Raw genomic sequence first — 27,984 nt, forward strand, 5'->3', positions numbered from 1 at the left:
AGCGCCGCGGCCTTCTCACTGTTTACCGCAGGCCCAGTGACATCACGACTAGTATCAACTGGCCTGTGCGCGGCTAAGCTCCATTCAAGTGAACAGAGCTTAGCCGCGCCCAGGCCAGTGACGTCACTGGGCCTGCGGTAAATAGTGAGAAGACCGCGGCACTCCTGGAGCACCGCTGCCTTCTCAAACAGCTGATCGGCGGGGGAATCCAGAGGATAGACCATCAGTTTAAACAAACTGCAGAACACCTTTAAGTGCATAGAGGGCACCCCCAAGCCACTTTGCAGCACTAGACAGAACCCCCCCGCCCCCCCCCTTCATGACTCACAGGGCAAGGTATCAGCAATGTCACCCCACCAAGCCCTGTCAATCAATTGGAGGGGAGGGAAGCAAAAAACTGGTGATGGACTCCCTTTAAAAATGTTTCAGTGGCTTCAACATCTTAAAGATTTGTTTTAAAGGGGTTGTGCCATGATGGAAACATATCCACTGTCCACAGACAGTATCTAGTCGATGGGAGTCTGACTGCTGAGGCCAGGATAGGTGATCCATTTCCATCTTGGCACAACCCCTTTAAGGCAGCAGGGATCTGCCAATACCAGCCAAAGGAGCAAACTATATTCACAGTTTTAACCCCTTCATTCATTTCTAGATCATTCTAAAAGGGATCAATAGATGAAGAGGAAGGAGACACTGTTGTACAAGCGCTCTGGTGTAAGGAAGAGTTAATGAATCTCATTAACAGTCCTGTCCGTCATTACTATGAGCCACTAATGAGCGGCGAGTGATCCTGCATCATAAGGTCTGTAAGAGGATTATGCATTTTTCTTTTAAGTTATGGGGGTGATGCTACAACTATTGTAACCCATTCAGAGCCCTGCTAAAGGAAACCTTGCAGAACGCCCAGACCTAGTGTGTTCACACTCACCTTCAGATCCTTATTAAGACCAATCACACAGGTCGGAGTAAAAGATAAAGATAAGAAATGCGACAGTGGGAACCAGAACCAGAACTGAGTGAAAACTAACACTCCGACCACGGAAGGCATGTGAGTGTGACCGGTGCGTGACTGCAGAGAGATGGTCACATTGTGTCCGCCTGCACAGAAGAAATGAGAGAATTAGCTTCAAAACGGTTCTTGATAAATAGGCATTGCGATGCTAGCCGAGTGGCAGTCAAGTGGTTAAAATAAGGTCTAAAGCCAAGATTTTTTCCCCGTCAGCGTGGGGTGAAGAGGGCAGCAGGCAGGGTCATTACCGCCATGAGGCCAGGTGCAGTCATCTAACGTCATTATAAAGCCATTATCTGCTGACTCCTAGAGAAGAGCAATTTATACAGTGACATTCTTCCAACAAAGATAACCCCTTGGGTACCACAGGCATTTCTGTCCGACGACAAGGAGTCGCACTGTATCTAGGTTACAACATACCTGCATCAAGGATTCCCTGTGCCAGTATGGCGCCAAACTTTGCCATCACATCATCATGCTTGTCATTGATCACCTTGGAATACAGTTGCCGGAACTGATTGACCTGAAAAATAGGATGGGGTGGTTAACAGGTTGAAAAATAAAAAAAAGTCATATCAATATGCCACGGTTTCAGGAACAAGCGTGCACATTACAACCAGACGCTGACATTTTAGTACATCTAGGCTACATACTAGTCTTTGGCGTTAGGAACCTAGTGGTGGGGCCCTTAGGGAAAAAAGTGACAGGCAGCGCCCACAGCACTAATACATTCTGAACCATAATCACATCTTGAGGAAGCAGGACTACAATGAGGCAGATGCACCGCAGACGTAATGCTCCGCCGGCGCCTGTTGGAAGGGCGATGTTCAGAACACCGGACATGGGCATCGTCATGCATACAGCTTGTAACAGCACACTGACAAGTAGACGTGTTGTCCAACGTCTTCTGGGCTAACCCCTGAACTGCTGGAGAAAAGCTCACAGCCCAAAAATCCATCAATAAAAAAAAGATAGACATTAATACACCAATTGCAGGGCAATCAGCGGTTTTGGATAAGCCAAACCAACAGTCTTTAGTGACAAATTTTTGCCTTGTGCTAGTTGCCCATGTATTTGGAGGCGGAGGCGTTTCCAGGACGAGCTTGGAAGCGGGAGGTTTGAGTCACTATTGAGGTTCTGCTCAGTGCCTGGATCCAACTGTAGACACACAGACCTTATTATCTCCTTTATAGACTGTTTATTTTAATTCAGTGCGGAGTTCTCCCAGACGGAACACTCTGGAGAGAGCTGCATACTAAAGCGGGGAGACAATCTGTGCGCAGGGCAGAACATGGGGAGCTAGGACTGATGTAATATTTATAGAGGAGGAAAATAAGAGGGTTCAGTGCTTGTGCTGCGCGGAGCCACACGATGCAGACCATCTACTTCATCTGATACGGCTCATCGAGACCTACTAGCTTCATTTGGATACTTTACTAGCACTGCCTTGCAATGCTTGTGGACATCACTAAAATGGAGACGTGTGTGTAGAGGAATGCTAGTTTTCGTTCATCTTCTGCTATTCTACCTGAATTCATTAACCGTGAAATTACATTTCAATATTTGCAGCTCTTCGTTGTAATCCTGGCTGTAACACAGGTCCCTTGCATTGACAGTTTTGAGGGTTTCTACTACAGTCATCACGTTTCTGGACATACCCATGTCTTAGCCCAGAGTTATGCTATGACTTTTTGTAGAGCTAGGGAGTGAAAGCTGCAGTGCACAAGATTGTATACAACCTAGTGTATTTCTCTGGACTGAACCTGTAACTCAATGATAAAAATTAAAAAATCACCATCGCCAATAAAATTCACAGAGTAACCCTAGCATTGCAGAGGTTGTCTCACTTTAGCAAATGCCAATTATCATGTAGAGAAAGTTAATACAAGCCACTTACTAATGTATTGTGATTGTCCATATTGCCTCCTTTACTGGCTAGACTCATTTTTCCATTACATTATACACCGATTGTTTCCATGGTTACAGACCACCCTGCAAATCCATCAGTGGTGGCCGTGCTTGCACAATATAGGAAAAAGCACCGGCCTATGCGCACTAACATTCCTGGCCACCAGAGAAGCCAACACTTTTTCCTATAGTGTGCAAGCGTGGCCACTTCTGCTGGATTGTAGGGTGGTCGTAACTATGGAAACGAGCAGTGTATAATTGATGGGAAAAAAATTGATCAAGTCATTTGCTCCCAGAATGTAAACTTCCATATTGACACCGCAGCAGCGATGACCTGCTCTCCTTGTGTCATGTCAAATGGTCACACGACGCAAGTGCAAGCACATGCACAACCCCTTTTAGATGCCCATACACAAGATGAAAGAGACGACTTTGGCTAACAACTAATTAAAGGGAATCTGTCACCAGCAATCTCTCTGTCCCTCTGTTTGCATAGTAGCATAGCTGTGGTTCCCCCGATTAACAGCTTTTTGTTTTGTTGATCTCAGGCTGCGTTCCTGAGTAGTTTGCAAATAAGCCCTTTGGTGCAATGAGCATGTCACCATTGGCATCCAATCTCCACTCATTTCTGTGGTCAGCCTATCCTTCGCAGCTCTGATTGACAGGGCCAGGCAGTGGTAAAGCAGCAAGGGAGGGACTGGCCACAGAAATGAGTGGAGCTTGGGTGCAACAAGGACAAAGGTGACACCTTTGTTGCACCAAAGGCTTAATTTGCATATTAAGAATAAGTATAACTCCGAGCCACAGCTCTGTGTCTATGCATACAGCAGGATAGGGAGGTCGCTGGTCACAGATGCCCTTTAAAAATCAACCTTTGAGAATACCTCTGAATAAAATGATCGCCAGGTTGGAAAGTATCAGCCGCGGAGGCCCGAAACGCCATGTGTGTGGCATGATCCCCTGAATTCAGCCAACCATTTACCATTCTGCTCAGGCACCAGGGAGTTTCTTGTTTTTTTGGTCACCAGTTTAGCCCGATATATGGTGGGATCATTCGTTGACGCAATTCAATGGACGACAGATCTATCGTTATCTTATGTGTACAGCCACTTTTCAGGTTAGGGGGGGCTCTTTATATAATGTAATGTGACAGTCTGCCGTGAGGTTACTGGTGTTAAAAGGACTACATTTCCCAGAATTTAAGGCACCTCAGTGATATCTCTGCAGAAACTGTGGCGGAAAGGAATGCCGAGATACCGCAGCTCTGAAGAATATGTATTTAGATTACCGTAGGTCTATAGTTAAACTGTAAAATCTTCTTCAAAGGCAAGTGAAAAGGGAATGCTATATACTTACATGATATGCATATTCAGTCAGGTAGAACAGGGGTCTCAGGTTACAAAGCAGGAGGAGGCGAAGAGTCCAAAGTGGTCTGACTGTTCAGCTCGTTTTGCTTTACACCAAGTTTAAAATCATGGCGGACAGGGGATATGCTTGGTGTGAATTGCGCAAGATGTGTGTAGTGATTGGATAGTCTTACAATTCTCTTTACATTCTAAGTGCTAGCAACTCTATTGAGGGTAGGAAAACCTTCACTCACTTTTGGACAAGTGACCTCTGTCTGCTGGATCATGATGAGGGCAGAGGAGATGAGTGCACCTTGACGCACATAATTCACGGGGTCATTGGTCATGGGTTCCAGGAGGTTAATGGCTTCCTGTAATAGACACATGGACTTTAGGTCATAACACGTACAGATGGGTCACATACAAGCTAGAGAGGAATTTTCTCTCACCTTGTTTCCAGTGCCAGAACAGCAGATACCAAGCGCCATGGCAGCTCCATACCGCACGTGAGGATTGTAGCTCTCCGACAGGAGGGACACTACACTTGGGCATTGCTCCGGTGTTCTGCAGGAGGAGAAAGAAGAGATATAAAGAATCTTAGGTCTCACAAAGATATAATTTAATTAAAGGAGTTTCCTACGTACAGGTAAGCGATGGCAGATTCCCTATAAAGGGGTTATCCACCTTTTTCTGACTGATGATCTATCCTCTAACCCCGCCGATCAGCTGTTTGAGAACGCAGTGGTGCTCTCAGTAGCGCACCAGCCTTCCTACTGCTTCTGTAGGGCCAAAAAGGCGGATAACCCCTATAACTAAAGCCATCTGCCTTGTCATCAGTTTCTAATGCCGTTTGTCACTTCTCAATACGTGTCCCCAATTCAGAGAAATAAGTGTTTTTATGTAATGCAAAACCAGCATTTTGGTGCAACCAGGACATCTGCCCCAGCGATCTCCAGCCATGTACTGTGTGTGCGCTGAACGCACTGCCGTCAGACTTCAGGGCCAAGCGTGGGAACAGTCTGTTTTGCCCGGTCAAAGAGGTGGGGGCGCAGTAGTCAAAGAAAAACTGACCACAGCCTCAGGGTGCAATGAGGTGCAAGCTCAAAGACCACACTGCACCAAGAGGCTAATTTTGCTCAATATAAAAACAGTAATTTCTGTAATTGGGGGCACGTATTGAAAAGCGACAAACAGCATCAGAATCTGGGGACATGCGCAAATCTAGTGAGGCAGATGGCTTTAGTGATGACAGATTCCCTTTAAGTGTCGTACCAGCAGTTACACTGGGGTTTAGTCCAGTTGACGATAGAATGGGTTCTGCCCAGCCGCATAGGGGTTCACTTATTTCTTTCCTGAAACAAGTCTCTTGTATACTGTGCATATCATGATTTAGCGAGGCCACTACTTAGCATAGGTTCCCTCTCCATAATGGCACAACCTGTTATATCAATTTACTAAGCTCTGGTGGAAGTGCATCTCTCCAATTACATTTGTAATTGCATGTAATTAAAAATTGTGTATAACCACTGAGTCATTTAATAAAATGTACCAGTATTGCACCACCGTCTCTTTGTTCTGTTTTGTTATTTCTTTGTCCTGCTCACTGACATGGCCGCACATGCTCAGTTTGATCCTTCCACTGCCTCCTGAGCCTGTGATAGGGAGAGAATGGACACGCCCCCTAAGCTGCAGCAGAAAAGACACTACCCTTGATATAAATCTAGCAGCGAAATAAATGGGAAGATCTCTGGACCCATGTGAGGTACAGGGCTGGGTCTAGGTTATTAAAAAGAGGGTACTAGATCAGTGATGGCGAACCTTTTTAAAAAGAGTGACTGCCCAAACTGTAACCCAAAACCCACTTATTTATCGCAAAGTGCCCTCACAGCAATTTACCCCGAATACTACAGTCCAATATAGCATCTTCCATGTACTTTATCATTTAGCTATAATAGTCTGCCTACGTTCATAGTGCGTCCTGTGCTGATGAATGGCAGGAAAAGTATACGGCATATTGGTATGCCATAGACTTTTTCCAGGGTGCGGGTGCCCACAGAGCGGGCTCTGAGTGACTCCCCTAGAACCTGTGCCATAGGTTTGCCACCACTGTACTAGATGATGTGTGATTTTCATATTTTTTTTTATTATTCATGGGATAACCCCTTTAACATACAGATCATTCTGTAATCAAAAATAAATGATCGGTAGGACTATAAAAAAAAAAACAGATTATATTGCATTTAGACAGTTGGAGAATTCAGCAATATAGAGCTAAAGGAATGCCAATAAGTAATAAAATACAAAAAAATAAAAATATTATAAAATCACTATCTATATAGAGTCTGCTGAAATATAAAAAAAGGTCAAAGAGAAACAAAAACAAAAAAACCCCCAAAAAAAACAGGATCCATTAGGAAGAATGCAAATCTCATTGCGACACAAGTATGTATATACTGTACTGCAGAAAATTTGATTTCACGCAGTTCCTGACTACACATAACATAGAAGGAAGTGGACCCTCCGGACGCTACAATGAGGGGGTGGTTTGCTAGGCAAAAATGAAATATCCAGCTGCTTACCACAGCAGCATTGTGTAAGAATGCAAACCATGCAGCCCGGTGACAGTCAAGCCATTTTCTGCATATCTTTAATATTAACATCCCACCTATCATCAATGACCAAGTCTGATTCATACGATGGATCAGAGATAGACATGGGGATGACCCCACAAGGACAATGTTATTTCATGCAATGCTCTTTTTACACAACATCCGACAACGGAGCTCATCAGAGGTGTAGAAATATTTGCAACCTTCTCTATGTAACTGTACTTACATCATGGGCTGCCCGTGCCCCACAGGGAATTTTCCTCGATTGCATTGCTCACACTGTGCCCATCATATATCTCTCATGGTACCAAACCCTGATGACGGTCGGGTCATGTAATGCACCGGGTATTGGTTGATGCCGTTAAAACCGTTCCTTTCATACTCTGCATCATATACCTCTAACATACATAACTGTGGAACACAGTGGCAAATGCCAGCTATTGACTCCCATTATCAGAAACGTATACCATGTGATACCATTTGTCTCTGTAATGAATACTGCCATCTACTATGCTACTTACAGTTACAAAATAATGTCATATCTTAGTTCACTCTGACCAGCACGTATATGGCTCTACACGACAATCAGGGACTGAATAATGAATAATAAAGCGGACTTAATACTTGATAGATATGGGTTGGGACTGACAGACCAAACCGCCCAGACCAAATTCAAGTGAATGGGTCCGCATCCGTGATGCGGAATGCCCAAGGAACGGCACCCGTGTATTGCGGATCCGCAAATGCGGTCTGCAATACGGCAACGGGGTGCACACGTTCGTGTGCAGGGGGCCTTATGGAGATATGAATGTGTTCTCTGGTTTCAGCTGACAAGATGGCGGTGGTGTATTACTACATCCTGCCAGCAGGAGAGGCTTAGTAAGAGACAGCGGAGGTAGACTGGCTCAAGTGCACTACAGCATCCATGCAGGAGAAACCGTAAATCCCTATAGAGAAGCTATATCCTTTCTCAATCTCAATGGTATGAGTGTCAAAGGTTACAAGTACGTAGTAAATGAAAGCTCCTGCTGCATCCAAAGCCCATATATAGCAATCGCTCCAAATAACGAGCTGATCTACTGATATAGTCCTCCAGCTACGTACAAGACACAAAGGGTGCTGCCACATGTTCAGGTTTATTGATGCAGGAATAAATTTAAGGCAGGGAATCTGTCAGCTCCAAACAAGAGTAAGCAGTGTATAGTGCAAGTTGTGCCGAGTCCAATTATGTCATTTTTATCTACATACTTACGTTCTGACGCTGAGCGCCAACAAACCAGCAGGGAAATGCATTGAGAGGACTCTTCTTCGAGTCCTCTCCATTATGGGTGAGAGCTCAGGAGTCCTGTCGATGCATTTTGCTGCTGGTTTGTGGGAGCACAGCGTCAAAATGCAAGTTAAGTATGAAGATAATTATTTATTCCGATTCAGCATCTATTTAATGCTTACTCTAGTTTGGTTTTGAAGCTGACAGAACCCCCCCCCCCCCCCCCCTTTAATACTTTCTCTCCTCTTATGATCCACACCTGATTTTGGCTTCAAAAACAGATTAAAAACGTGTACAGCACCCAAAAGGGAGACGTACTACAAGGAGATTATTAGCCCACCTAATTATTCAATTAGTACCCACATTATAATCTTCATTGCTTCCTAGCCAACAGCCTAGGTCCATACAAATGGAGGGAAATTCCAGTGGCCAATTATGTTAAATGGCAAGTGAAAATGCCATAAAAGCAACTTATACAACGCACAGAGTTACAGTGTGTGCATACATTTGTGACCCCTCCAAGAGTGAGTAAATAGTTTAGGGGGTCTGGTTATAAGCCCTTGTAGGCACCAAACTAAAACTATGATAAAAAAAATGGGGTGGCCATTGCAAATATCTTGGCATGTTAGTCCTGGAACTTGTCTAGCCCTATTTATATGGCGCCAACATATTTCTCATAGTTGTCCGAGGATTGTAACTGCATCAGTCCAGTGAGGCTCACACCCCAATTTTCCTTCCTCACATTTTTACCCATCGCCAGTGTAGGACACTAAATACTGCGCCATTCTGCTGCCTCGTGTCTTCTACATATTCAAGAGCAAATCACAAAATCCTCAACAAATGCAGGTCCCTTGTCCTGGTAAGTTTTTGAAAACTGTCCTCCTTCATAAGCCACATAAGTTTCTAGAAAATCTGTTACACATGCGCTAACTACACACATTCATTAGGACACAGGAAAACAGGGCGACGGTCCCTGTAAAATTATAATGGCTCCACAGTAGTGGTCACCTCGCTTTCCAAAGTGGGGTTTTACAAAAAAGAAAAAGAAGGCCTTCAAATAATTGTAGCAGTTTTACTGCAGGAGAAACACCTTTTGCAACATGCAGTAAATGACTCCTCTCTCTCCCCCCCCCCCCCCCCTCCCCCGACATGGTTTCTTGTTCAGAAATTAAAAGGGCAAAATGTACGAGCGTCCATCATGCTAACATGTTGGCACACTGTGAATAAACAGTCTCCATACACTTCTTCTGAAGAACACCGGGCTGACTTCTCTAACAAACTGCACGTTGAGTCTCTGAAGAAACATTTCAACACTTCCTAACACTCACTAATTCCCCTGGATTCCTGCGGAGGTTACACCCCTCTCGTTACCACCCAAAGTCTGATAGACGGCTAGAAAGTAATACATTATTAAGATGCTGATTGTGTTTGTGTTCACAACTGTACAGGACAAATATACAGTGTCAGCCAGAAAGATGACAGTGCTCAGCGGGGGAGAAAAGTGAGCGGGGAGCCACTTATGGCATAGTAAAATATATGGAGCACAATGCTCAGCACACAGACTAGAATCAGGGGGCCAACGTGCCACAGGGAAGCAGACGCTCTGTCTCTACTGCGTGCCGTGCTTGGGTAAGGCCTCGTTCTCCATGGACAGCATACAGTCAGGTCCATAAATATTGGGACGTTGACACAATTCTAACATTTTTGGCTCTATACACCACCACAATGGATTTGAAATGAAACAAACAAGATGTGCTTTAACTGCAGACAGTCAGCTTTAGGCTAAATGCACACGACCGTCGTGTGTTTTGTTGTCCGCAGATCCGCAAAACACGGATGGCGTCCATGCACGTTCCGCAATTTGCGGAACGGCACAGACAGCCTTTAATATAACTGCCTATTCTTGTCCGCAAAGCGCGGCCAAGAATAGGACAAGTTATTTTATTTTTTTGTGGGGCCACGGAAGGGTGCAACGGATGCGGACAGCACACGGAGTGCTGTCCGCATCTTTTGCAGCCCCATTGAAGTGAATAGGTGGATTCCCACTCAAAGACAGAATAAAAAATATATAAACAAAAAATCAGGAAATCACAGTGTATGATTTTTAAAGAATTTATTTGTCTTGCACTGCTGAACATAAGTATTTGAACACCTGAGAAACAGCAATAATTCTGTCTCTCAAAGACCTGCTACTGTGCCTTTAAAAAGTCCACCTCTACCCCACTTATTAATCTAACTTGGTAGCGCCTGTCTGAGCTCTTTAAAGACCCCTGTCCACCCCACAGTCAGTCATACACCTACTACCACACCATGGGCAAGACCAAAGAGACAAAATTGTGGACCTCCACAAGGCTGGAAAAGGGCTATGGGGCAATTGCTAAGAAGCTTGGTGAAAATAGATCAACTGTTGGAGCAATTGTTAGAAAATTGAAGAGGCTAAAGACGACTGTCAGTCTCCCTCGAACTGGGGCTCCGTGTAAGATCTCCCCTCGTATAGTATTACTGATAAGAAGAAAGGTGAGGAATCAGCCCAGAACTACAAGGGAGGAGCTGGTCAATGAAATGAAGAGAGCTGGGACCACAGTTTCAAAGGTCAAAGGTCACTGTCGGTAGAACACTACGCTGTAATGGTTTTAAATCATGTATTGAATGGAAGGTTCCCCTGCTCAAGTCATCACATGTCCAGGCCCATCTGAAGTTTGCCAATGACCATCTGGATGATCCAGAGGAGGCATGGAAGAAAGTCATGTAGTCAGATGAGACCAAAGTAGAACTTTTTGGTCTAAACTTCACTCGTCGTGTTTGGAGGAAAAAGGATGAGTTGCATCCCAAGAACACCATCCCTACTGTGAAGCATGGGGTGGTAACATCATGCTTTGGGGGTGCTTTTCTGTGAAGGGGACAGGACAACTGGGGCCATTTATTGTGAGATTTTGAGCAACAACCTCCTTCCCTCAGTGAAAGCATTGAAGCTGGGTCTTCCAACATGACAACAACCCGAAGCACACGGCGAGGATAACCAAGGAGTGACTACGTAAGAAGCATATCAAGGTTCTGGAGTGGCCTAGCCAGTCTCCAGACCTAAATCCAATAGAACATCTCTGGAGGGAGCTGAAACTCTGTTGCTCAGCGACAGCCCCGAAACCTGACAGATCTAGAGGAGATCTGTGTGGAGGAGTGGGCCAAAATCCCTGTTGCAGTGTGTGCAAAACCTGGTCAAGAACTAGAGGAAACGTTTGACCTCTGTAATTGCAAACAAAGGCTTCTGTACCAAATATTAACACTGATTTTCTCAGGTGTTCAAATACTTATGTTCAGCAGCGCAAGACAAATTCTTTAAAAATTATACAGTGTAATTTCCAGATTTTTTAAAAAAAAGTTCTGTGAGTGGGAATGTACCTACAATGTGAATTTCAGACCCCTCCATGATTTCTAACTTGCAAAATCGCAGGGTGTTCAAATACTTCTGTTCCTCACTGTATATGGACATAGAGGTGACTGAATGGCTCCAGTGTCCAAATGGATACCAGAGTTTGCTGCAATCTTTGAAAGTTCCAATTAGGCTATGTTCACATCTGCATTGGAGGCTCCGTTCAGAGCTTCAGTCACAGAAACTGTCAAAATATCTGAGAGAAGAGTCCTACATGCAAGACCTTTTTTCTCCCCTAAAGAAAACGTTCTCCAGAATGGAATGGATTGATTTGTGTCAGTTATGTGCCAGGTCCGGATAAGGGCTCATGTACATGACCGCATCCGTTTCGCGGTCTACAAATTGTGGATCCGCAAAATACTGATCCCAGCAGAGTACATGAGATGCCATTTTTTTGACACTTCTCTAGAAATGTCCTATCTTGGTCCCCAAAACAGACAAGAATAGGACATGTGCGACCCCATTGAAAAGAATAGGTTCACATCCGACCCGCAAAAAAGGATCTACAGATCTACAGCCATAACTAATATGAGCCCTAACGGAGCAGAAGAAAGTAAAAGGATAGCAGTGATTTAAACGAGCCCTTAGACAAACTGCAGATTTGGGGTAATAGGAAAGAGGACCACAATACCATTCTGCCCGCAATCGTGAAAACATGGTCTCATAACAGGCCCTCTTTAAATCGAAGCATGGATAAAGGACACAAAAATTAATTTTTGGTGACGTTAGCAACCTTTGCATAGACTTCATTCTGTGTAAGGGATCATGCACATGACCACTGGATGTTTTGTGGTCCGCAAATTGCAGATCAGCAAAACACGGATATCGGCTGTGTGCATTCCGCATTTTGCGGAACAGAAAGGCTCCTAGTAGAACAGTCCTATTATTGTCCGTAATGCGAAAAATAATAGGACATGTTCTATTATTTTTTTTTGTGTAACGGCCATGTGACACAGAATGCACACCGAGTCATTTTCGTTTTTTTGCGGCCCCACTGAATGAATGGTTCTGTATACAGGTCGCCGAAAATTTTTTTTATTTTTTAAAAAAAAGCGGACATGGAAAAAATAATTGTTTGCGTGCATGAGCATCTGATGCAAAGAGAAATCTGGACCAAATACATGACAAAATCTGCATGTACGTGTAGGTTCACAGTCTTTTGGAGAAGGATTTGGGGCAGATTTTCCTACTGGTTTTTCAGCCAGAAGTGGATCCAGTCAGATAGATAAGTATAAGTCCTTGCTTTATGTATGCGATTCCTTTCGAATCTATTTCCGGCTTTGGTCGAAAAACCTGCAGGCAAATCTACCTCAAATCCTCCTCCCAAAAAACTCAGTGTGAACCTACCCTTGCATGAGCTGATTCTGCTGTAGGTCTGCAGCAAAATCTGCATTAAATTCTTTCCAGTGTGCATGCGGCCTAAGAATGAAGCGACACTCTAGGACAGTGGCGTGGTCAGCACTCCGGCATGTGGTAAAACTACAACTCCCAGCATGCTCCATTCACTTCTATAGGAGCTCTGAAAACAGCCAAGCAAGTGTGCATGCTGGGAGTCGTAGTTTCACCACAGCTGGGGGTTGCTGATCCCTGATCTAGGAATACATAAAAATGCACGCACAGGCTTCATGTTATGCTGAGATCATGGAAGTCACCAAGGGGTTAATCGTGTGGGAAGTGTCTCTGTAGCTATGAACAGAGAAAAGTTCTTTTTGATTGGAGAGGTATACGCGCTGCTGCCTTGTCCTGTATATACAATATCTGCACGTGAAATTCTCCAGACTCTGGCTCCTCATACACAGCAAGATTCATATGGCCCAAAGGTGCTGACCCAGAAATCACAAAACATGCCTTCTCGCCTTTCCGCTCAGGGAAACCCGATCACTGCTTACACAGCGTACACTGTATATCTGAGGTTAGCTGACGTGTAGTGAATAGGTAACAGTCCAATTGCACCAATACAGTTTATGCTACGGTCGGGGGCATCTGAACAGAAAGAAATGCATGCACCACAGTCATAAGGAGTGTTTCTAATAAGCTGGGCCTTGTCATCTATTTTCTAGTACACAAAGTGTTAAAGGTCTGCTGGTCTTACAAATAGTGTTGGGGGTCTGTCCTTCAGTAACTAGCAGTGAAGCCCCCAAGGGTGCAGCTAGATGGGTGGGAGGGACAGAATGGAAAGAAAGGAGGGGAAAAAAGAAAATCAAGAAGGAGTCTGGCTTCTGGCTGACCTCCAGCTCTAAACCTTCACTAGATTCTCTTAAGGAGACGGGCTCCTTCAAGTGAGAAGTGCAGATGCATTACAATCACATACTTGCGGACCAGCTATGTACTTCTGGGACACAGATATGTGGTGTGAGAGCTGGGATCAACCATATCCATGGACAACAGTCAAGCCATCAGATGTCTGAGGGATCTGATTTGTACTCCGAGTTGATGAAGGCATCTGCAAAGCGAGGATCTCAAAGGACAGAGCAAGCACCAAGCACCATTCCATCAAAGTTTCCACCTAAGTGCTTTTGGTGAGTGAGAATTAGCAGATAAGTCATTAGGATTTGTCGTTGATTTTATTAATCGATACAGAGTGAGCAGAGATTGCCGCTGCTTAAATTGGTTTCTGCCCTAGTTGGGGGCAAAAGTAAGATACTGCCAATCAGTAAAATTATTACCGCTATATTCTAGGGCACAGAACATATTCATGGGGATGGTAGAGAGATCAATATTAAGAGTTAAAGCTCTACAAGGAGTTAGGTTACCAGCAGATAATACCCATTCTGGAAGGGGGGGGGGGGGGGGGAGCAAAATCACAGACTGCTTGGTCAAAACAGATGGGTTTAAATGAAACAAATCCCTCATCTGCCTCATTACAAGGACTGACCATAGCATTTAAATGATATTAAAACATGGATACTGATAACGCTTCATGGAGATATGTATATGTTACATACTGTTCCTGTCCTGTCTAGACCATCACAACAAGAGGTTTGACAGTTTTATGCCCAGTGATTATTGGATACAACAAGCAACACCTTTGGCATCCAAGGGGTTAAGCAAACACCTCCCACACACATACAAAAATCAAGACACTCCTGGTGGGGTAGGAGAAAGAACCGAGAAGGCTGGTGATTAGAGGAAGACGCAAGTGGACTTAGACCATCTGTGCCACATGGGAGACACCCTTATGGACTGCTCATTTTCCCCACTTGCTTCCAGGAATAAACTCGCATCAAAAGACATTTACATAGGCATGGCCAAAAACCTGGAGACCTCCTAAAAAGTAAGGACAATAATGGATCTAAATCATATGGCTTGTGTCAGAGAACCAGCAAAGTGAATGGGACATGCATGAAGAAGTGACATACCCCGGGTCACCTGGAATTCTCCACAACTCTGTTCTCTGGCACGAAATGCCAGAGTTCAACCTTTCCTATACGGTTACTCCTAATGATACCAAGACAGACACAGCACCTCCGAAGTGCTGGCTTGCCCTCCTAACCCTTATGGTCATTGTGCCTACAATTGGAGGCAACATCTTGGTGATTTTGGCAATATCGCTAGAGAAGAAACTACAGAATGCTACTAACTACTTTCTTATGTCACTGGCTGTGGCCGATCTACTGGTTGGAATATTTGTGATGCCAATCGCACTCCTCACCATTATGTTCAGTAAGTATTTCAGTAGCCGTGCTATCCAGTTGGTGTTTTTTTGGCCTCAAGGTAACTGTTGTATGTTGGTTCACATAATGCAAGTTCTTCAAACTTTTTTAGAATTCTCAATAGGAAAAAAGGGACTTGCTGAAGTGTTTTTAGGTAAAATTAACTCCACTAAAATCACCTAAATATTCAGATATGATTGCATTCAAATCCCATTAAGTCTCTCCTCCCCCCCCCCCCCCCAAACGTGCATAGATGGATGCTAAAAAATAAAAAAAGGTTGAAGTACATAGCTTCAATGACAACTAGCATTCAACTTTTGTGCAACTTTTTACCCCAACGTCTATATTCTTGATATTTTGGAAGAGGCCTGCATGACACAAGTGCCACCTAATATTCCAAATGTGATCATAGAAAGGCATTAATTCACAAAATTAGGTTTCAAATATCATTCAGGACACAATAATAAGTTGAGTTTTAGTAGTAATGGGAAGCAAAAGATTTCCAGTACAAGGGACAAAAAAATAATAACTAAAACTACATAAAAAAAAGAAATAGGACTGTTCCTTTTGTTTCGACTGTTTGTCAAAGGACGTTTAGGAACATTTATACCAATACCTACATGAACCCCAAGCCTGTTTACACCATGGCCAGATAGCAGGACTCCTATAGAGCTTCTCGGCTACTGTATACAACCGCAAGTAGTCCCCATACATGACACACAGGATGAGAAATGTAACTCTGCTTTTACAACTTCAAAGGGGAAGAGAAAAATGTGTTTTAACTTTCCTTAACATGCTTTATGATCTTGTCAAGTAGAGGAAACAGTTGAACAAATCTGTGCTCTTATAAGGCCAGCGAGTGTGATCAAGTACTAGTTTTATTCAAAATCAGCAAAAATCAAATATTAGTTCCAAAAGTAACAAACATAAAAGTGAACCTCCCTGCAAAAACACAAAATATCAAGACCCGGGTATTCTAGCCTAGTAAAATAAGCAGAGGGTTCTTACACAAAGCATGCCCAGTTCTTTGTAACCGTAAGCACTGGAAAACTTGCGGCAGTGATTAAGAAGAATCCATCACCGACACACTGTTATTGTAGAAAGCACATTTAAAATCAATGGAAGTGTCATTAGCCCACAGCTATAAAAAGCACAAATGTCAAGTTAATTCAAACATTTTATGCATCTGCATTACAGGTTCCTGCGGTTCCCCTCATGAATGTGCTGCCCTTGGAGTCCAAATGACAATAGTAATAGAGAGGTATAGTAGCCTTGAAGGAAACCATGTTTCCCAGAGGAACATTTATACAAAATATTGTCAAATGTCAATAAAGTTGTCAAATACAATAATTTAGATTCTCCAAAAGTTCAAATAACAGTGTAGTATTACATTGTATAGTATTAGGTTACCCAAGTCTATTCCACACGGATTAGGCAGTATTAAATAATAATGGGAAAAAATATTGCTACCCACATCCAACCTATTACCAAACTATGTTCATATATTCTTAAAAAAAAATAATCAAGCTTCTAGTAGAAATTGTTCCAAATATATGACTGGATGGTTCTTGCAAAAAGATTTAGTTGGTAAGATGCTTTCTATACCATAACTAAAATAGATATACTGTAGTAACCTTTCACCGGGGTTATCGGACCTTGGGAGAAAATGAAAATCATAACCCAGCAGCAAATACTAGTAATAAAAAAAAATAAAAAAAAACACTCACTTCTCCAATCCCCTGCTAATACAGCACAGTTGCCTTGGCTGTCTTCCCCATCTAACTGTATAAACAAAAAGTGGCCTAAGTGGTCATGTGCCATATTACTGACATTATGGTTTTTCATATAATGCCAGTAGTACAACATGTGACCACTGAGGCCACTGATTGGCTGCAGCAGTCACATGGCAGCCGCATGTAAACAAAGTTTTGGGGAGCAAGTAGGCATCTGCCCTGGATCGGCAGATGATTAGAGAGGTACATATTGGGGTTCTTTTGTTATTTTATAGCATTTCCTAGTTTAATTTCTTTCCCCAAAGGTCGGATAACCCCTTTAATGAAGCTCAAATGTAGGTTGTCACCCAGCAACTTAAGGATAACAAAGCCCAAACGTCTTATATGGTACATTTCTAGGCACATTGGGGAGAATAGGAAAGATGGGGACAATTGTAAAGCTACCATACTGCATGTCATATTACTGTACAAGTTTCCGGTTTCCCTAGCCACTGGTAATAAGGACACATCTGAAAAGAACATCATCACATCCGGGATTTAATTATATCACCTAAACACAACGGTCATTTATGTGAAAATTAAAGTTGAAAGTTCATCAACTATAAGAAGCCACATTCACAAGTCCTACCCATTTTATTTTTAACTATTTTGACTACATCAAATGAATGAAAAGAAGAACACTGACAATGACCACTGTCTCTGTCTTTTTCAGAACCCGTCTGGCCACTGCCAAAATGCTTATGTGCAATCTGGCTATTTTTGGATGTCCTGTTTTCCACAGCATCTATTATACACCTTTGTGCCATATCCTTAGATCGCTACATTGCCATCAAGAGACCCATCCAAGCCAGTCAGTTCAACACCAGAGCCAAAACGCTTATTAAGATTGCAGTGGTATGGCTGATATCAGCAGGTAAGCCAAATCAAACCTTAAAAAAATAAAACTCAATGTCCAACCTTTAGGGAATGTTCACATAGATAAAATCTGCCACTTATTCAGCAGTGGAAAACGAGCACGTTCTGCTGCTAAATCCACATTCACAAGACCAGTTTCCTCATTGACTTTAATGTTTAAAACTCCATTTTGAGAACACAGTGTAAAACGGTTGATGTTTTTTTGCAGAGGATTTGATAAATGCTTGAGAAGTGGCATGTTACTCCTTGGAAGTAGATAGAAGTTATGAAATCCTCACTCAAATACTCTTGTAAAAATGCCTCTAAAACCTTCAATCACATTACAAATCTGCCGCCAAAAATGACTTGTTTTCAGCTAGTAATTTTTTTGCTGCTGATTTTGCCATGTGAACTTAGCCTTAGAGGTGTACTGTATTCAAAGTTCTCCAAAAACTCTAGTTCTAGGGACCTCCAGAAAGTTTCCCACACAAATACGCCTATTAGATTTTTGCTTCTTTTTATATATGTTTTATGTCTGTGCACTGAGTATTTTAGGGTTCTTTTATACAGCAGTTCATATAAAAGCTATCCATTAGTTAATCAAGAGAAGTGACTCCAGTTTTCAAGCTACTATACAGACAATAGCAGATACACCAAATTTCCTTAAATTGTGAGTGACAGCAAATAGCCAGTAACTGAGAAGCAGAACAAAGTTAGATAATACATTATATTATGTTCACAGAACATGTTTTACCGGCTACTTCACTAAAAGCTCCCTCCTAATATGCAAAATTAGAGGTTACACAAATGTCAGACATCGAGCAACCTCTGCTCCTAATCCCAAGCAAGTAGACTAACTGGCAACGGCCCTGGCTGGTTGGAAGAGCTATGACAACATGCTGATCCTCTGAATCCTGCAGCTGCGGAGGTGCTCGGCATAACTGGGACATGCTGAAAAACTATCCCTATACTACGGATCAGAAACACTTTCCTTTAATTTATTCCAGCCTGAAATAGCTTACAGAGCATAATGATCAGATTACTTGGGTCTTGCATGATAAAGCTTTGGTAATCAGTCTGCAGCAGCTGTACGGCAGAGCAGGAAATCTAAATTTTCTGAAAGATGTAACTAACCAGTAACTAAACCTCATGCTTAAGATGGAATCTCTCCTCCGCAACTCTGCACACACTGTGGGGCAAGTGAAGGAGGTATAAAGTTTAGGTAATGAAAATGCTAAACTCCATGGCATGGTTTTAAGATACACTACTGTTTCCACTAATCTTAGCACATTAGAAAATGCCAAGGAATTATGGACCGAGAAGAGTATGATAGCTACAGAAATAAACATCTTCAGTGCAGCGCTTGAAAAGAATTCATAGAAGTTTACATAAGGGGTAAATGATCTTCATTCTCTTTCAGGTATCGCTCTTCCCATACCGATCCAAGGAGTCCTAGACCCAGGCACCATCTTCAGCCCAAACGACACCTGTGTGGTTCGGACAGAGTTCTTCAAGGACTTTATTATTTACGGCTCCATGGCTGCATTTTTTGTCCCCTTTGGGATTATGGTGGTCATTTACTTCCTGACCATTCATTTACTAAGGAAAAAGGCATATCTCATCAAGAACAAGCCTCCTCAGCGCCTCACCTGGTCTACAGTTTCAACAGTCTTCCAGAGGGACATGTCTCCTGGATCCTCTCCAGAGAAAGTTGCCATGCTAGGTGGCCAAAGAAGAGATCGGGCATTGCAGATAAACAGTGATGAAATGCCGATTCGAAGGCTTTCCAGTGTTGGGAAGAAGTCAATGCAGACCATCACTAATGAGCAAAGGGCTTCCAAAGTCTTAGGGATAGTCTTTTTCCTCTTTGTTTTTATGTGGTGCCCCTTTTTTATTACCAATGTGGCTTCAGTTCTCTGCGATCCAAGTGACTGTGATCCTGAAGTAATCGAGATGTTAATGGAAATCTTTGTGTGGGTTGGGTATGTCTCATCTGGAGTCAATCCATTAGTCTATACGCTATTTAACAAAACCTTCAGAGAGGCCTTTGGGCGCTACATCACCTGCAATTTTCGGGGCATGCGGCCAGTGGGCATCCTTCGAAACTGCTCCAGTCGGATATCATTTCGGAACTCAATGGCCGAAAATTCTAAGCTGATCATGAAACATGGTATGAAAAATGGGATTAACCCAGCCATGTACCAGAGCCCGCTGAGGCTGCGGAACTCTCAGCTTGAGTCATCGGCTATCCTGCTCGACACCTTATTACTCACTGAAAACGAAGCTGGAAAGACTGAAGAGCAAGTGAGCTACGTATAAAGCAAACGCGATGCTTGATCTGATCTTACGTAATATATTTATAAAATGGAGGAACATGTTATCCATGGAGTTCGTACCTCACTTTGGTTTCACACTGCACTGGAAGTTTTTGCGTCATTATGACAGTGCCTTGTGTGGTCATATTTATAGAAAACAGTAAAAAGCCCCTTGAGAAAAGCCAAAAAAAGGGACATTAGCACTCTCAAAACTGTTTTTAGCTGGCAACACTGGGATCTACGTCTGAACAGCACTTGCAAAAGTTATAAATGGCAATTGGTTGAAATCTTATTCTCATAAAAGTACTCTGGAAAGCTGTGAGTTCAATTACATTCCAGTATCACTTTACACAAAACGTCTGGTGAGAGCGCAGAACATTAGCCACTACCTGTAAACCATCTGACATGGACAATCTGCTGTATTTTTTTATTTTTTTTCATACGGTCTCCAAAATACACACTGTGACAAAAATGGTAGGATTAGTATGACGGCAGTAGTCAGGCAAAACCAACTACAGAACCACAACTTCTGCAATAAAAATCAGTGTGACTTTATACAGGGTAAAGCGTCTATAAAGTGCCCATGTTTCATGCAGGTGACTGCTTGTGACCACAGCACTGGCTATGAAAAATCAAATGTTCTTTTTCGGAGTAAAGTCGCTTTTGTTGGGTACTGCTTGTTCAGATTGTAATTATTGTAATTATTTCTGTTAGTTTGTGAAAGCTAACAAGACAATAAACCGATAAGTTTTTAAAACTACGTGGAATTCATGTTGGTGGTGTCTGGCAGTGGCTTATTCCCCTCTCTTCCGACACAAAAATGCAGAGTTGGCCAAGCTAAGTATGATGGGTATATGAGGGGAAAATAGCAGTCAGCCAACAGCCATCTAAAGTGTATGGGAAGCTTTACACCTTAAGGACCTTGCCATTTTTCACTTTAAGGCCCCTTTTACACGGGCAAGTTTTCCGCGCGGGTGCAATGCGTGAGGTGAACGCATTGCACCCGCACTGAATCCGGACCCATTCACTTTAATGGGGCTGTGCAGATGAGCGGTGATTTTCACGCATCACTTGTGCGTTGCGTGAAAATCCCAGCATGTTCTATATTCTGCATTTTTCACGCAACACAGGCCCCATAGAAATGACTGGGGCGGCGTGAAAATCGCAAGCATCCGCAAGCAAGTGCGGATGCGGTGCAATTTTCACGCATGGTTGCTAGGAGATGATAGGGATGAGCAATCCCGGACTCCATTCAAGTAAATTCACTGCATTTTTTTACCTTAGAACATGGTTATAAGGGATAAAATAGCATTAATACAGAATGCTTACTAAAATGTGGATTGAGGGGTTAAAAAATAAATAAAAATTAACTCACCTCATTCACTTGTTCGCACAGCTGGCATAGTCTTCTTTCAGGACCTGAAAAAGGACCTTTGATGACGTCATCGCGCTCACCACATGGTGAGCGTGGTGACGTCAGCGCAGGCCCTGCTGAATGAAGATGGAAGGATTACGTTATCAAAAGGTCCTTTTGCAGGTCCTCGACATTTTAGTAAGCATTCTGTATTGAGAATGGTATTATTTCCCCTTATAACCATGTTATAAGGGAAAATAATAAAATCTACAGAACACCGAGTACCACAATTAGTTTTTTATCACGCGCGTGCAAAACTCATTGCATCCGCGCAATAAAAACTGAACGCGGCAACGTAATAACAGTCAAAACTGACTGAAATTGCGTGCGCACTCGCACGGGTTTCCCGCAATGCACACGCAAAGCATCTGGAGCAAATCAGGAACGCCTGTGTGAAAGAGGCCTAAGGACCAGGCCATTCTTTGCAAATCTGACACTTTATGTGGCAATAACTTAAAAACGCTTTTACTTATCTTCTCTACTTTTATAATAGATAGTAATAACTCCAAAAATATTTATTACTTTACATTCCCCATATGTCTACTTCATGTTTGGATCATTTTGGGAATGCCATTTTATTTTTGGGGGGATGTTACAAGGCTTAGAAGTTTAGAAGAAAATCTTGAAATTTTTCAGAAAATTTCAAAAACCCACTTTTCTGAAGTCACTTTGTAAGGCCTACATAATAGAAACCACCCAGAAATGACCCCATTTTAGAAACTACACATCTCAAGGTATTCAAAACGGATTTTACAAACTTTGTTAACCCTTTATATGATCCACAAGAAGTAATGGAAAATGGAGATGACATTTCAGAATTTAACTTTTTTGGCAGATTTTCTATTTTCATCCATTTTTTCTAGTAACAAAGCAAGGGTAACAGCCAAACACAACTCAATACTATTTACCCCGATTCTGTAGTTTACAGAAACACCCTATATGTGGATGTAAACTGTTGTACGGGCACAAGGCAGGGCGCAGAAGGAAAAGAATGCCATATGGGTTTTGGAAGGCAGATTTCACTGGAATAATTTTAAACTGCCGTGTCACATTTGAAGACACATTTGGGGGGGGCACAAAGAATCGGCCTTTTTAGAATGAGCATTCTCGTCCTGGGTCCTTAACGTGTTAAAGGGCTTTTCTGCTTTGCATCATCCTTTAAAATAATCATTTATGAAGACAGCTGTAACTTGGTGGTGTATTTCTTTTACCTTTATTTCTCCTATATTCCTTTCTGGGCTGTGGTCACATGACCATGTCCATGCAGCGCTTTATTTCTTGTGATGTTATGTCCATGGGTGTGTCAAAGCAGCAACAGGGGCAGTGATAGGAGTGTGTCTATATAACTAGCAGAGTGATCTGGTAAAAACTGGTCCAAATAAAACCCCTTTAAACAGTAGCTAGCATTGAATGTGCTCCATTTAGAGATACAAAGGGGAACATTTATCAATGTCTTTATGCCACAATAGTGAGGTGAAAGTCCCAAATTATGGTGCATGTCATATTGCGACATTTAGAGATTCTTGCAACTTAGAACAGGTGGAGGGGCTTTGTGGGGTCCGCTGGTTTTACTATAACTTATGCCAGAAACTGGCATGAGTTACAACTGAAGTCTACGCCAGCCCCTAGCTGATGTAGACTTCAGTCTCTGGCACACGGACTGCCAGAGATGCAACTAATTTATTAACAGGCATCTGCCTCTTAATAAATTAGGCGCATCACACTCCGGCACAGGGAGATCAAGACTGGCGTATGGAAACTCTAGCCTTGATAAATTTCCCTCATTGACTGTTTTATGAGCTATTCCAAGAAAAAAAAATAAATGAAAAACAAGAGAGGATGTTCAGTTTCTAAGGAGAGCAGGCATTTCTGTTAACAGAGCAGGTTTGGGTACCTACTAATATCCTGTATGTATCCACATTCAAACCTACAGGATATTGTTTTAACCTGGCACCACGTGCACACATGGCAGCCGAGGCATATCTAGAGGTCAATCCATAGCAGTGATATAAGTATGTGATTACACTGTCCCTGGCCCCCGCATACTTCCCTGTATTTGCACTGAAGGCTCTCATAGTGACCTGTGCATGTTCCCTTCAGGCCCCTTTCACACAAGCGAGTTTTCTGCGCGGTAGTGATGCGTGAAGTGAACGCATAGCACCCGCATGTTCTATATTCTGCGGGGGGGGGGTTTTTCACGCAGCCCCGGCCCCTAGAAGTGAATGGGGCTTCAGTGAAAAACGCATTGCAGGTTTTTTTCACGCACGTGAAAAATACATCAAAACTCATTGCACCCGGGCGGAAAAAACTGAATAATTGAACACAATGTCAGACAAAACTCCCTGAACTTGCCTGCAAAATGGTGCGAATTTCACTAAACGCATCCGGAGCCACGCATCCAGAGCCAATCCGTATTGTTCGTGTGAAAGGGGCCTTAAGCTATTTTTTCCTCACAGTTCTTCAAAACTGCAACACTAAAATATCTTCACACACGTGAGGCTGAGTTCACATCAGCGTTCAGCCTTTCCGTTATAGGAGCAGGAGAACGGAAAGGACGGAAAGAGCAGCACAAGGAGATGATAAATCTCCCCAATTAGGATTTTTTTTTTTTTTTTATGTACATTAAATTTTTCTCTCTGGTTGTACTCCCTGCGGTTTCTCCTGTGACCGAGATGCTGGTTTATCTCCTCAGTGGTGGACCAATATGGTCAGCGGCTTCTACGATTCCTTCCTCTTCTCAATGGTGGTGTAAAGATCTCATAGTGAATTAGCCCAGAAAATTTTCCTTCATTCATCTCTAGCCTCTAAATTCAAAGAATCACATAGCTATGTCCTTCTCTAGACACTGAAGAAGGAACATTTGGGGTGAGCACTGCATATTATAATTCTATTTATTAGTGGAATCACTGGGGCTGAGTATGAGAGATCCTTTTCTATGCAAGAAAGGAAGGGGTTAGCAATGCACTCCTGGGAGGTGCAGGTGCGTGATGGTCACAATGACAAGCTGCTGCCCACCCACAGAAACAAGAGCTCCCCTGAGGGAGAGTAAAGAAGCCAAAAAGGGTCTTTTGCATTGATACAGTTTAAATAGGAAGATTTAGGACGACGACTTTTACTCATTTTCCCCTACTTGAATGTATACCAAGCACCTGTCCTGCCTCTCAAAATTATGTGCAGAATGTCAGGAGGAAGCCAGGAAAGCTCACCGGCTTCCATCCCACGCACCAAGACGTGTAAATGTTTGCGTTATAGAAACAGCACCAAATAAACACACCAAGATGTTAAAACTCGGAATTTCAAGAGCAGCACATATTGACCTTCCTCATAAAACACCCATTAAAAGACTGCCCCATCCTGATACTTTACACAGCAAGTTATATCTATGGCTCTGTTCACACCGGTGTCATGGGGATTTGCTCTGCAACCTACCCTAACAAATCCCATTAACTTCTAAATGGTTTATTATATTACTGTGTACGCCACTCTGCTGGTCAAAAGCAACAGAACCAAACCTAATGCCAGTGTGAAAAGAGCCCAAAGCACACCATACATACAATATATTAAAATCTGCCAAACACACTGACCTTGGGAGACAATACATGTATGGGAGCAACCTGACCATCAAACCTGGTGAAAAAAAGAATCAAAATGCCCCATGCTTGTTCCCCGGGAAGTAAGTCCCTGCTAGAGGGTTCTGTGGCTTACTCCACTTTTTTATGGCTGGCTTTAAAAAAATATTTGCAACTATATAAATACTAAGCCATACTAGGCCGTGTGGCCAAATAATTTAACAGGGATGAGCCAACTTTTGTTTTCAAGTTTGGTGTACAAAGGTCGGGTTTCTCTAAGAATACAGTTATGGATTCCACTAACACGGACCATAAGTTATGGTCCGTGGTAGAGGAATCCATAACGGAATTTTTAAATAACCTGTAGTACGCCAAACTTGAACACAAGTTCGCTCATCCCTACTTATCAATGTGTTACTGGTGTCCATTTTTAAGTTTATCCAACGAGTCTATGGTAGGCCCTAAGGTCAAAGAAGCTCCTGTTATAGCCTGGCTACTAAGTCTACAGTACTGAAGAGTGGTGGTCACCAACCAATGCCTCTACAGCAGTTACCAAATTAAAACTCTCAGTATGACCGAAGAACCATTAGCTTTTGGGAATCTTGGAAATTGTCATCTACAAACAGCTAAAGAGCCACCACACATTTGAGATCACCACTATACTGGTTCAGCAGTATCTTGGCCTGAGGTTGTAGGACACATGTCCATAGAGCTTATGTTTGTAGGTTTCTGATGAGTACTTCAATTACCTTTCCCACCAATTGGCTTTACACAAAATGGGCCCCAAGTGTATGTCTACATGTGGGTACCCGAAACATTAGATTGCGAGCCCCTTTGTGACAAAGATAAATCGCTGTTAAATCTGGTGGTTCTATAATACAATGCCTCTCCAAGGTGCCACACCTGAATTATTCTGCCCGGAACACTGCTCTCTTTGTGGCCTCCTCATGTTCAGAGTGCAGCAAATGACGTATTTATGTAATAAAATGATTTACTAGCACTTTATCACCAAGCTCATCTATCACCAACTATATCCCAGCCCTTTTTTGGATGCAATAACCCTGTACGAGCATTTGGAAGGCACTGATGTTTAATTCTTTAAAACATCAAATAGGTGCATTTACTTAAAGGACTGATTCATCCCGCTTTCAAGCGAGACGACAAAAACACGACAACCGTGAAGAGAAAAAAATAAAAAAAAATAAGAAGGAGTGAAACCTAGCAGTCAGAGAAGTGGCAGGCTTCAATCTTTTAGGGTGACCCTAAGTGCCGCTGAATGGATCTAACACTGTGCCATACCCACCCCAACAGCTACCATGCACTGAAGATCTCATGAGGAACATCAAGACATGCATACGGGATAACAATTTATCCCTGAGATTCCTGTAAGCCATGCATTTCACCTTTAACGCCTTGGAAGCCAGAAGTGTACAGAACCCTTTCTCGCAGAAATGTAATTAGTCGGCCGGCTCTGTTATTTCTCCGACAATTAAACCAGCTGGCCCCAAACGTCTGCACATGGCTGACACTTGGTGACTCATGTAGCTGGCACCATCGTCTTTCTACCATTACACCGCTAACTGCTTCCAATTAGCCCAGTGGCTCCAATCTTTGCCCTCACCGACCCACAAAAACACTCATCACATATGTAACTGGTCCAAAGCTATAGGTGGAATTGTGTACACCCCATTTGACAGGCAGTTCACTTGGCGTTTGCAATCAGATTAGTCCTATATATACACAGCAATGATTTCAGAGATATGTACACACACACAAAAAAATAAATCCTTTATACACACACCAGTTAAAGGGTTGTGTCACAAACCTATACACAAAGGACTGTATTGAATTAACTCAGAAATGCAGCAAAAACATCCAGTTACGCACTGCTCTAACGGCCAATGGAAAACTCAGGGATATTCTAAAAGCATGTAGGAACAGCATGACTATTCACTGCTGTGTACAGAGCGGCAAAATCTGTCAACAGCAATGCCATAGGATCGGTACACAAGACTGAACGCTGTGAAAAGCGTGCATGGAATTTCCCTTCTGTATATGTAGGGCTGAAGAGAACAATCAATCTGAGCAGTCCTAAAATGGCAAAATAGCAAGAGAGCACCATCTGCTGGAGAAAGCCAAACATTTCCATTTAAACGTATTCAAGAAATCTTTACCATGTCAGGGAACTGGACTCACTTTTTAGACCTCCTATGAACATCTAAATGTTTGTGCAACTTATCTCCACTGCCTCTGTGAGGTCCAGTCCACCTGGTGGAACATGGACGTGTCCTTCAATAGCAGCCATGGATGCTCTATCCCTTTGAACTAAACTGTAACACCAACCTGCTACTGAAGGACGAAGCATCACAGTGGCCAAATGGACCAGAGGTGAAAAACATGTACACTCCAGAAAAACTGTGTATGCCTAATGTTTGGCCTGAAGGGGGGGGGGGGGGTGCTTTTGGTGAATTCCTGTGTAATGGACTCCCACCTCAAGCCCTGCTCTTGGGATCAGTATAAGTTCTGCACACAGAGTTCCGTCATGGCTTCTTCACACAGTGCTATCTTCAGGGTTTTTTAACTGCACGAAACAAAATTTAAAGGGGTTCTCCAGGCTATCCTCAGGATAGGTAATCAATATTAGATCAGCAGAGGTCCAACGCCCCTCACCCCCGCTGATCAGCAGTATGAAGGGATGCGCATGTGCAGTTTCCCTTCTTTCTTCCTGCTCGCTGCTGCTATGTCTATGGCAAGCAGAAAGAGAAAAGGGAAAGGGCGTGCGCGCCTTCCCTTCATACAGTTGTTTGGCGGGGATGCTGGGTGTCGGACCTCTGCCG

At 43.0% G+C, this 27,984-nt stretch overlaps 2 protein-coding genes across 3 annotated transcripts in view; one reads left to right on the forward strand and one right to left on the reverse strand.

Annotated features, from left to right (window-relative positions):
• Positions 1 to 27,984, reverse strand: part of PSMD1 (proteasome 26S subunit, non-ATPase 1) — an 80,390-nt gene that overhangs the window by 17,078 nt on the left and 35,328 nt on the right. For both annotated transcript variants that reach the window (XM_044289885.1, XM_044289886.1), the window contains exons 17-20: positions 4,713 to 4,827; positions 4,518 to 4,634; positions 1,430 to 1,532; positions 929 to 1,098 (exon numbers count right to left, since the gene is read on the reverse strand). In XM_044289885.1, coding sequence (XP_044145820.1) covers positions 929 to 1,098; positions 1,430 to 1,532; positions 4,518 to 4,634; positions 4,713 to 4,827 — 505 coding nt within the window. The remainder of the gene's footprint in view (positions 1 to 928; positions 1,099 to 1,429; positions 1,533 to 4,517; positions 4,635 to 4,712; positions 4,828 to 27,984) is intronic.
• On the forward strand, positions 13,891 to 20,908 carry HTR2B (5-hydroxytryptamine receptor 2B). The gene is made up of 4 exons (XM_044289888.1): positions 13,891 to 14,088; positions 14,533 to 15,232; positions 17,668 to 17,868; positions 19,270 to 20,908. The coding sequence occupies exons 2-4, from the start codon at positions 14,908 to 14,910 to the stop codon at positions 20,166 to 20,168; spliced, it is 1,425 nt and encodes a 474-aa protein (XP_044145823.1). The 5' UTR covers positions 13,891 to 14,088; positions 14,533 to 14,907; the 3' UTR covers positions 20,169 to 20,908.

The sequence above is a fragment of the Bufo gargarizans genome, chromosome 4 (assembly GCF_014858855.1).
Source record: "Bufo gargarizans isolate SCDJY-AF-19 chromosome 4, ASM1485885v1, whole genome shotgun sequence".
Classification (NCBI taxonomy): domain Eukaryota; kingdom Metazoa; phylum Chordata; class Amphibia; order Anura; family Bufonidae; genus Bufo; species Bufo gargarizans.